Below are 11,356 nucleotides of genomic sequence, written 5' to 3'. Positions count from 1 at the left end.
GCCATAATAAGGTTAGTTGACACAATTACCACCATAGGTACCTTTTTTTGTGTGTGGTGGAAATTTTTAAGATTTTCTCTCTTAGCGACTTTCAACTATACAACACAGTGTTGCTAAGTATAGTCACCAGGCTGTACATTAGATCCCCAGAACTTATCCATCTTATAATTGGAAGTTTGTGCCCACCCAATTCCCCCACTCCCTGCCCCTGTAAACCACCAATCTACTCTGTTTCTATGAGCTCAGTTTTTTTAGATAACACCTGTACATGAGATCCTACACTATTTGTCTTCCTCTATCTGACTTATTTCACATAGCATAATGCTTTCAAGGTCCGTCCATGTTGTTGCAAATGGCAGAATTTTCTTCTTTTATAACTGAACTAGGGCCCCAGTGCATGAATTTGTGCACCTTGAAAGGAACTGTGGGCCGCGAGGCCACAGTGGGCACAGGGAAAGGGTCTCAGCCCATCCTCCACACCCCTCCTGCCACTGCCGCTCCCATGCACTAATGGCACCAGCCCTACTTACACTGCTGATATTGTGGAGTGATTGGGGCCAGCACCAGCTGTGGGTGTGAGCAGGGCCGGTGCCGTCAGCAGGTGCAAGTTGTCAGCGAATGCAAGCCACAGCTGCTGCCCTGATCGCCCCTCAGGAGCAGGGGGAGGTGGAGAAACCCTCAGGGGCGATCGGGGCCAGCAGCCGCAGCTCGCACCCACTGACAGTGCCGAGCAATCGGGACTGGCACCGGGCACTGGCAGTGGGTGCAAGCAGCAGCTCCGGCGCCAGCAGCAGGTGTGAGCACCCGGCAGAACCGTGGTGCGTGGGAGCAAAAAATTTTCAGTAACCACCAGAGGCTCACCCTGATGACAGTGACTGGCACCCACCGCCTTGGTCTGGCACCCCCACTCACCTGCTCCACCATCTGGCAGCGGACAATGGCCGCTATGTTCCTCACATGTCCCCTGGTGGTCAGAGCATGTCATAGAAACTGGTTGTTTGGTTGTTTAGTTGTTGGTTTGTTCCACCGTTGGGTCTATTTGCACATTAGGGTTTTATATATATAGATAATATTCCATTCTACATATAAACCATATATGTATGTGTATGTGTATAAACATTTTTTAATATTAGTTGGTCATATATTTCTGTTCTTGATTCTTTCCCATTGATCTATGTTTTAATGCCAGTACCATGCTGCTTTGATTAGTATACTTTTGTATTGATATTGTCTGAAATTAGGAAGTGTGATGTCATCAGCTTTGTTCTCTCTCAAGATTGTTTTGGCTTTTGGAAATCTTTTGTGGTTCCATGCAAATTTTAAGATTTTTTTTTATTTCTATAAAAAATGATATTAGAATCTTGTTAGGGATTATATTGAATCTATAGATGCTTTGTGTAGTATGGACATTTTAACAATATTCATTATTTATCTATGAACATGCTATCTCTTTGCATTTATTTGTGTCTTCTTCAATTTCTTTCATCAATGTCTTATACTTTTCTGTGTGCAGATATTTCTCCTCTGGTTATATTTATTCCAATATTTTATTGTTTTTGATGCTATTTTAAATGGGATTGTTTTCTTTTTCATGTAATTCACTGTTAGTGTGTAGAAATGTGATGGGGTTTTGTAGGTTAATTTTTTGTCCTAAAATGTTACTGAATTAATTTTAACAGATTTTATGGTGAAGTTTTTAAGGTTTCCTATATATTAAAATCATGTCATCTTCAAACAGAGATAGTTTTACTGCTTCCTTTCTGATTTGGATGCCTTTTGCTTATTTTTCATGCCTAATTGCTCTGGCTAGGACTTCTTGTACTATATTGAATAGGAGTGGTGAGAGTGGGCACCCTTGTCTTGTTCCTAATCTTATGAGGGAAAGCTTTCAACTTTTTACTTTTGAGTATGATGTTAACTGTGGGTTTGTCATATATGACCTTTATTATATTTCTTCTATACCCAATTTGTTAAGAGTTTTATCATGAAAAGTCATTAAATTTTGTCAAATGCTTTTTCTGCATCTGTTGATTATATAGTTTTTATCTTTAATTCTATGCATATGGTATATCACATTGGTTTATTTGCAGATGTTGAATCATCCTTGCATCCGTGAAATAAATCCCACTTTATCATGGTGTATGATCCTTTTAATGTAAAGTTGACCCTTGAACAATGTGGGAGTTAGGGGCCCCAGCCCCCCATGCAGTTCAAAATTCACATATAACTTTTCATTCCCCCTAAATTTAACTATAATCCCTCAGTATCCACAGGGGATTAGTTTCATGACTCCTCCCCCCACAAACACACACACACACACACACACACTCACACACACACACACATTTGTGGATATTCAAGTACCTTATATAAAATGACATAGAACAATGCATAGTTGGCCCTCTACATCTATGGATTCAACCAACCATGGATCAAAAACAGTATTTTGGATCCACAGTTGGGAATCCATAGATACAAAACCAGGGATACAGAGGGCCAACTGTATATTTTCTGGGGGGAAATCCATTTTTAAGTGGACCCACGCAGTTCAAACCAGTGTGTTTCAAGGGTCAACTGTATTGTTGAATTAGGTTTGCTAATATTTTGTTGGAATTTTTGCATCTATTACCAGGGATACATGCCACAATTTATTTTTTCTTGTGGTCTCTGTCTAGTTTTATTATTAGGATAGTGCTGGCCTCATAAAACGAGCTTTGATGTATTTCTTTCTCTTTGCAATTTTGAAAGAGTTTGAAAAAGATTAGCATTAATGCTTGTTTAAATGTTTGATAGAATTTATCAGTGAAATCTAGGTGTTTTTTTTTTTTGTTGGGAGGTTTTTCATTACTGATTCAATCTCCATATACGTTATTGGTCTATGCAGTTTTCTGTTTCTTCATTGTTCAATCTTGGTTGGTAGTATAATTCTAGGAATTTATCCATTTTTTCTAGGTTGTCCAAGTTATTATGATCCTTTGTCTTTCTGGAGTATCATTTATTATGTCTCCTCTTTCATTTCTAACCTTGAATTCTCTCTCTCTCTTTTCTTGGTAAGTCTAGCTGAAGGTTTGTCAATTTTGTTTAGCATTTCAAAAAACCAACTCTTAGTTTTGTTAATCTTTTCTGTTATTTTTCTATTCTCTATTTTACCTATTTCTGTTCTAATATTTATAATTTCCTTCTGCTAACATTGGTCTAAGGTTGTTTTTCTTTTTCTACTTCCTTGGGGTATAAAGCTAGGTTATTTATCTTTGTCTTTTTTAATATAGGCATTTATACCTATGAACTCCCTGCTTAGAAGTGCTTTTGTTGCATATCATGAATTTTGATATGTTGTGTTTCACTTTTGCTTCAAGATATTTCTTAATTTCCCTTTTGATTTCTTTTTTGATCCATTGGTTTGATTTCTTTTTTAGATCTGTTGGTTATTCAGGAATGTATTTTAATTTCCAAGTATTTGTGAGTTTTCCATCTTTCCTCCTATTGCTGATTTGTGGTTTTATACCACTATGGTTATAAAATATACTTGATATAATTTCTATCTTCCTGAATTTGTTGAGACATATTATGACCCTATATATGATCTATCCCTGAAAATGTTCTGTGTGGAATTGATAATGTGTATTCTACTGCTGTTGGATAGGATATTCTGAACATGTCTGTTAGGTTCATTTGGTCTATAGTGTTGTTCAAATTAACTGTTCTTCAAATTCACTTATTGATTCTCTGTCTGGATAATCTAGATGTACTCTTAGTACAATGTACTCTTAGTACATTGCTGTTTATTTATCCTTTTATTTCTGTTAGTATCTTCTTTATATATTTAGGGACTCTAATATTTGATGCATAAATATTTACAATTATTATATACTAGTAGCCCTGTGCACGAATCCATGCACCAGTAGGTCGCTGCCACCCTCCTGTAGCACTCCACCCACTGCCTTGCCCTCCTGTAGCTCTCCGCCTGCTGCCTCACCCTCCTGTAGCTCCCCCCGCTTGATGCCTTGCTCTCTCCTGTAGCTCTCCACCTCCCACTTGCTTGCTGCCCTGCCCGCTTCTGTAGCTCTCTGCAGCCTGCTTGTACCTCGCTGGCCCACCTCCTGCTGATCCATGATCTGGTCGTGACACGCTTGGTTGTTACACCTCAGGGCGTAATGGCTAATTAGCATATTCCTCTCTTATTATATAGGATTACATAGGACTAGAGGCTCCTTTGCGGGAAGATTCCTGCAAGAATAAGGCTTCGCTCCTGTCTCTGCCGTTCCTACCCCGCCCTTCTCTGCTGCTCCTACCCCGCCCATCTCTGCCACTTTTCTCCCACCTGTCTCTGCTACCTCGGCTCTGTTGCTTGGCTTCCTTCTATGGTGTCTTCAGTCTTCGCTCCCAGCTGGTATATGCAAATTAGCCACCCTCTTTGTTGGTGGTTAATTTGCATATCACTCTGATTAGCCAATGGTGGGTGTAGTGAAGGTATGCTCAATTTGCATCTTTGTCTATTATTAGATAGGATTATTCATCAAATGACCACTTTATCATTATATAATGAACGTCTTTGTCTCTTATGACTATTTTTATCCTAAAGCATATTTTTTCTGATACATGTAACTACCTCTGCTTTCTTTTGGTTACCATTTGCTTAAATGTCATTTTCCATACCTTCACTCTAAGTCACCTGTATCCTTAAAGGTTAAGTGAGCCACTTGTAGGCAGCATATTGTTGGATCTTGTTTTTTTAGTCCATTCACCCATTCTCTGACTTCTGCTTGGAGAATTTTTATCCATTTACAATTAAAGTAATGATTGATAGTTAGGGTTTTGTATTGTCATTTTGTTGTTTCCTAAATATTTTGTAAGCCATTTCTTTCTTGCTTCTTCTCTTGCTGTCTTCCTCTTTGATTTTATGAATTTTTGTAGCAGTATGCCTTGAATCCTTTATCATTTTGTATATCTACTACATGGTTTTTTTCTTTCTGGCTCAAATAAAATATCTTATAATTATAAAATCCTATTTTAACCGGATAACTTCAATAGCATGAAGAAACTCCATTTCAGTCATTGTATTGTTCATCTCTAGGAATTTTGTTTTGTTTATTTTAATGGTTTCTATTTCTTTTTTAAACTTCTCACTTTGTTTATGCATTGTTTTCCTAATTTTATTTAGTTGTGCGTTCTTGTAGTTCAATGAACTTTTTAAAGAGTCAGATAGTTCATAGATTTCCATTTTTTAGTGTTCGTGATTAGTTCAGGACTAATAAAGGACACTTTATTACTTTCCTTTGGCATTGTCACATTTACCTGATTCTCTGTGATTCTGGTATCCTTGCATTGGTATCTGTGCATTTGAGTAAGCAGTCTCTTCTTCCAGACATTGCCAGTTTATTTGGGCAGGGAAAGATCTTCACCAGTCTGCTTAGCTTCGGGTACTCGATGGGTCATCTGGTAGCATTTGTGGACAGTCACAGTTTGCTATTGGCGTCTCCAGCTGGGCAAAGGGAAGGGTTGCCACTGGCTGGTCTCTGCAGTTGGGTCAGCCTGCTGGCTGGATTCCACATTCAAGGTGAGGGGAGATACACTAAATAGACACCTTGGTTGGGTGGAAATGCTGCCTGCACTCCATGGTTTCAGGGGAGGGATCCCTCGCTGGGCTCTACAGTTACCTATGGTAGGGTGTCATCCCAGGTTGTTTCCTGGCAGGACAGTGTCACTGGTTGGATTCTGTGATTATGCAGGGTCTCATGTTGTGCTCACTAACTGAATGGTGTCACTGGCTGGACTCCATGTCAGGTGGAACCACAAACATGGCTTCACAGTCGGACAGAGCCACAAGCTATGCCCAAGTTTGGGCAGAGTCATAGGCTGTGCTTCATGATCAGTTAGGCCACTTTCTCTGCTCCTGTATTGGGCAAGATCGCTTACCAGGCTCTCTAGTCAACTGGGGCCTCCAGCTGTATTTTGATTGGGGCTGGAAACTATTCGATGTTCAATGGTTAGTTAGGTTTGGTAGGGTAACTGTCTCGGCTGGTTGGGGTCACAGGCTATGCTCTGAAATTGGACAGGGTCACTGGCTGTTTTTAGTAATTAGACAGGGTTGTAGGCTAAACTCTGCTGCTAGAAAGGGCTGTTAGCTGGGCTTCACAGCTGGGCAGTTCTGTAGACTGGTTTCTGAGGCTACCTATGGTCACTGTTCAGGTTCCCTGGTTATAAAGGGGTAGAGGCTATGCTCAGTTGTTGGTCAGGGCTGCTGGCTTGGCCCTCTGCCTGCATAGGGCTGTAGTATTAACTCCACAGATACCCAAGTTCTCTGGCCCTCATCCTGGTCTAGCAGAACAGGACTCTATGCCTAGCTTTTGGGCAGGGTTGCAAATATTCTTTCCTACCCAAACAGGGACATATAATGGGCTCCACAGCAGGTACAACTCTTAGGCTGGAGTCCCAAACTGCCAAACAAGCTCCGTGATGAGACAGGATCACCAACTCAGCTCCGCAGATGACCGCACTCCCTAGGATCTCTGCTCCTGTGTTGCTGCTAACAGGAATACAGCCTACCAAGATCTGAGTGCTAGCTGCTGTAAGCCCCACTCCTCTTGGTCTCTATGTGATCCCCAGTAGCCAAGTCCCAGATTCCACCAGTGATCCTCATGAGGTAAGACCTGAATGAGCCACCAGAAAGCATCCCATAGCACTGGTGGAGCTGATTGTCCACGTTGGCTTCCTTTTTCCCACTGGAAAAAAAAAATGTTAGGCCAAGGGGGCCACTCAGGGAAAGACAATGCAATCAGAGTGAAACCTCTCCTCTTACCCTTATAATGTGGTACTTCTCAGTCTCTGTGTTTCAGGGTGTTGCTTCAGACTCACTTTCAAGTTCTGGGATTTTCACAATGGTGTCTTGTATGTGGGTATCTGCTACTTGGCCTTCCAAGAGGGCTGGGGCTAAAGTCAGGAGTGACTTATGTCACTTTCCATATTATATCACCTCAGCTATGGAACTTCTGACATAAACCTATGGAACTTCTGACATTTGAAAGGAATATTTTGTGCTGTCTCATACTTAGTTTGAATGAATATTTTTTATTTTTATTCATGGAACTGACATTATTACTATAGAATAATATCCTAGCTCCAGGATAAAATAAGAAATCTTGCAGGCATAATTTATCCATATCTGACCTTTAATTGCAATACTAGCATGTATTACTTTAAGAGAAATTCTAAATGTCATATTGAACAAATTCTTCCACTTCAGGGCAAATGGAAGATGTAAATAAATAATGACAAAGCTTCTCTTTTGTGAAAATGCTTCATTTATGATATTCATTGCACTCTTTGGATAAGGCCTCTCTGATCATTTTATTGATTTACTTTACTGTTCTCTCTTCCTTGTCTCATATCTTTAAATATGGGTTCTCCCCAAGATTATTCACTTTTTACTTCTCTAAGTATTGCCAGGTAGGGATGATGCAGCATGACAGTTGGTGATGGGCAGAGCAGAGATGAAAAAGGGGCTCAAAACAAGGCATGGAAAAATGATGAGCACAGATTTCATCTGCTTCATAATTTTTCCCAGGAATAATCCTGCCTGTACACATGTTTGGTGCCTTTTTTTAGTAACAACACATGTGTGTTTCTTTTTTATTCTTTTTGTTGTTCTCCTTGGAATTTTAAATGCCTTTCAGCTCATAAACTCAGTAAAAATACCATGGCATATTTTTTCAAAAGAATTTTATGATCCAAGGAACTATTGCTTAATCAGACAGCCTGATGTTGGATTTATTTTTGTACTTTTAAAAACTTTTCCTTATGCAGTGTCACAAAGATGCTACCTTAAATTCTTCAAAATTAAATGAGAAAGTGAGAAAAGGAAATTAAATCTTTTAAAGTAAAGATACTCTTTTTACTTTCTCTCAGATTAGGAAATGAGATCTGGGCTAGAAAATAAGGCGAGGACAGCATCAATAACAAATCCCCAACTCCAAGATGTAGACTTCTTTGAACAGAAGAAAAAGATTGTGTATTTTATGCTTGAATTCTGTGCTAAAATGTGTAGTTGCCTAACTCAATATGAGAAAAGAGTTTGGAATCATCTGAGAAGAAACATCTGCCTACCTTATGGTCTATTGTCCATTCCTAAAAAATAAAAATAAAATCTATCTCTGTGGTATCAAAGATCTAAACAGATGTGAAGCTATGGACTCCAAAATTGAATGTATAAAAATGAAATGTCCTTGTTTTATTCCTTTAAGACAAAACTTGTTTGGACTTATTGAAGTGTGACTTTTCCTATCTGTTTAAAGTGGTAAAGATATTAGGTACAAGTGGCTACCTTAAGAAGAATAGTAAGGTATGCATGACTCTTGTTTCTGAGACTGCTTCCTTGGAAACCCCAAAAATAATCAGTTTGGAAATATGAGGTCAGTGTCATTAAGGAGTAAAGGATAATATAAATCTTTTTTATTTATTTATTTATTTATTTATTTTTTAATCTGAACAATAGAGATTTAATTTAAAAAAAAAAGATTTAGTCAGAAATGTGTGCAGCTGCCCCGGGCCTCCGCCTACTTGGCCATGTCGATCAGGCTCTGCAGGGAGGTGGGCACCCAGGTCTTCTCGCCCTGGACGAACACCACTCCCCGGTCGATGTAGATGACGATGCGGCCGAAGGTGTAGAGCTGCTTCCCTTCATGTCGCTTCCCGATGACAGGCATGAAGACGATGTTGTGCTCCTCGGCCTTGGTCTCAATGAGGTCCTTAAAGTTCATGGGCACAGAGCTGGCGGCCACGCCGATGCCCCTCTGGGCCATGTTCTCGGCCTCCCGCCGCTCCTGCATGGCCTCGTACTGGAAGTCCTTCCTCCGCTCCGTGTGGGTGAGGTAGGCGATGTTTTCTCGTGCTCCGGGCTGCATGTAGGCACCTGGGAGACAGGGCAGGGGGTGAGGAGAGGTGTCCGATACACACAGAATCTAGGCTGTGATGGGGCTGAAGTCTGGATATACCCCAGGCGCCATCTCCTAAACCTACTGTTACTCACTGAGCAGCAGCTGTGCCGCAGACACAAAACACTAAGAGATGGCCCAGCACCTGCATGACCCAGTAGAAGGCATCCATGTGCTGCTGGTGGGGGTTGATGACCAGCTCCCCGAGGCACATGCCCAGCTTGGGCACGATGTTCTTGACCATGAAGGCCTCCCAGGAGCCAGGGGTGAAGACGTCTTTCCAGGGCTGGAGGATGAGCTTGGCAGAGGAGTCGCTGGGATGCCACTTCTGCAGGGCGTTGGACAGCTTGCTGCGGATGGGGGAGTACAGCGGCTCCAGGCGTGCCTGCATGAGGGGGAGCCACGGGTGGATCCAGGAGTGGATGGGCACGGTGTCCGTGAGTGGGTTCCAGTTCTCCACCTCCTTCTGCAGCTTGGGGAAGATAAGCTGGTCCAGGATGTTGTCCAGCACCCACACGGGGATAATGTGCACCCAGTTATCCAGGAAGTCCACCATGGGCTCACAGATCCGGGGTTGCCACTGGGTGACGCTTTTTCGAACAAAAGGCATCCAGTCTTCCCATATCAGCCTGTGAAAGGCATCTGCCGAGAGGTCCTGGCCGCCGTGCGCCAGGAGCTGTTCGTTCTCCAGGAGGCTCTTCCACTTGGAGAGGATCTTCGTGCCGTAGGTGCAGTCTTTGAGGGGGTCCCACTCCTTGAAGTACTCCTTCATGAGCGGGTAGACGATGGCCACAGCCAGGTTCACGCGGTCGGACATGCGGTACTCCTCGTAGTACTTGTCCTGCAGGGTCTCAAAGATGCGGGCGCACTCGTCCAGGGTGAGCGGGTGGCTGCAGCCGGGCTGCATGCGCCGCTCGCAGTCCTCCACCAGCTCCAGGACTTTGCTGAGGTTGGAGATGGCCCGTTCCTCATGGTCCAGCACCTCCGACATCTTCTCCAGCTCATGCGAGAGGTTCACCACCATGTCCCGCTCGTACTGCAGCTGCCGGTCGTTCTGGATGATCTCCTGCTCCGTGAGGTCGATGAGCAGCTGCAGGTTGTGCTCCAGCTCCGGCAGCGCAAAGCCCCGGACCTTGGCCTCCTTGCGGGACAGTGGCAGCCCATTGTCGGGGATGTTGTGCTTGTGCTGATCTGGGCTGTAGCTGTAGTAGACCTTCTGCTCCCGGCCCGTCATGTCTATGACCTTGACCTGCGAAAGCTCCTTCTGGGGAGCCGTGAGCTTCTTGCTGGTCCTGCCCTTGGCCTTCAGCTCCTCCACCGTCTTGTAGGAGTACTTGGGCTTCTTCTTGCTCCCGCTGGGGTCCTTCCTCCACTGGCTCAGCTCCTTCTGAAACTCCTCTTCCGCTTCCTCTTCCGAGTCCACCACAGGGAAGTCTTGCAGAGACTGAGTGGTCAGCTCAGAGCCATACGCTCCCACGGCACCTCTTCCCTTTCTCTGTTTGCCTTCGATTGGCGTAATGATACCTTGCGCGTTCTTGCCGAGGCCCCTCCCAGGGACGTAGCCCATCTTCTGCAGGAGCTTCTGCCCTATCCCTTTCGTGTGTCTCTCCCAGCTGCCAAAATCCATGAACGACTTGGTTCCTCCTGCAAAGCCTTTCTGGCTGGGTTTAAAATTGCCACCCATTTTTGATTTCTTCGGCCAGAAATCCTTAGGAAATTTTCCCTGTTTAACAGGTTTCTCTTCATCGTCAGAATCTTCCAGCTCCGCCTCCTCCACCGCCCCTTTCTTGATGCCTGCACTGATGAAGGTGACTGGCGCGGAGTAGTCTCGGGCCCATTTGTCTCCTAAGCTGGGCCTCTCTTCATCCGAGTCTGGCTCTGCCCACACTCCGTAGGTGGCCTCTTCCTTGGTCTGCCAATGCCGCTGCCGGTTGGGGTTGAACTCATTCTGCAGATCCCAGTCAGTGATCTCAAAGTTCTCCCTCTCGTCATCATCCATGTGGCCTTCCCCGTCCTGGTACAAGTGGGACAGCGACATGGCCAGTCACTGATGTTGGGGTCCAGCCCCAGCGGTTCAGGGGTTCCCAAAGGTGAGGACCGAGTCAGCAAAGAAGGAATGACATGGAGACAGCAGCGTTCAGATCATCAGCATAGCCGGGTTCTGTCTAGCCAGGTTCTCCAGCCAGGTTCTCTAGCCAGGTTCTGTGTTTATTCTCCTGTTACATCTGTATTTATACCAGTTGATTTTAATCCTATCCATTCTATTCCAAAGTTAGGCCATTTGTTATCTCCATTCCAAGGTCACTACTCTATTGTTCTGTTAAGCTACAAGGAAGTAACTGAAGGAGATTATCCTAAATAAAGATTATGTAGCTTAAGTGTGATTGTTCGTAGTTAAAGTGATTAACTACCCGCCTGGCACTTAG

The 11,356-nt window shown here is 43.5% G+C and overlaps 2 protein-coding genes across 2 annotated transcripts in view; one reads left to right on the top strand and one right to left on the bottom strand.

Annotated features, from left to right (window-relative positions):
• Positions 1-11,356, top strand: part of COL24A1 (collagen, type XXIV, alpha 1) — a 197,112-nt gene that overhangs the window by 90,873 nt on the left and 94,883 nt on the right. The window lies entirely within an intron of this gene.
• LOC102246043 (tuftelin-interacting protein 11-like) lies at positions 8,509-10,968 on the bottom strand. Its single transcript, XM_005874593.2, has 2 exons — positions 9,076-10,968; positions 8,509-8,957 (listed from the first exon to the last, which is right to left on the bottom strand). The coding sequence occupies exons 1-2, from the start codon at positions 10,966-10,968 to the stop codon at positions 8,553-8,555; spliced, it is 2,298 nt and encodes a 765-aa protein (XP_005874655.1). The 3' UTR covers positions 8,509-8,552.

Source organism: Myotis brandtii, unplaced genomic scaffold (assembly GCF_000412655.1).
Source record: "Myotis brandtii unplaced genomic scaffold, ASM41265v1 scaffold446, whole genome shotgun sequence".
In the NCBI taxonomy this organism is placed as follows: Eukaryota; Metazoa; Chordata; class Mammalia; order Chiroptera; family Vespertilionidae; genus Myotis; species Myotis brandtii.
This window is presented reverse-complemented; position numbering and strand designations above follow the sequence as displayed.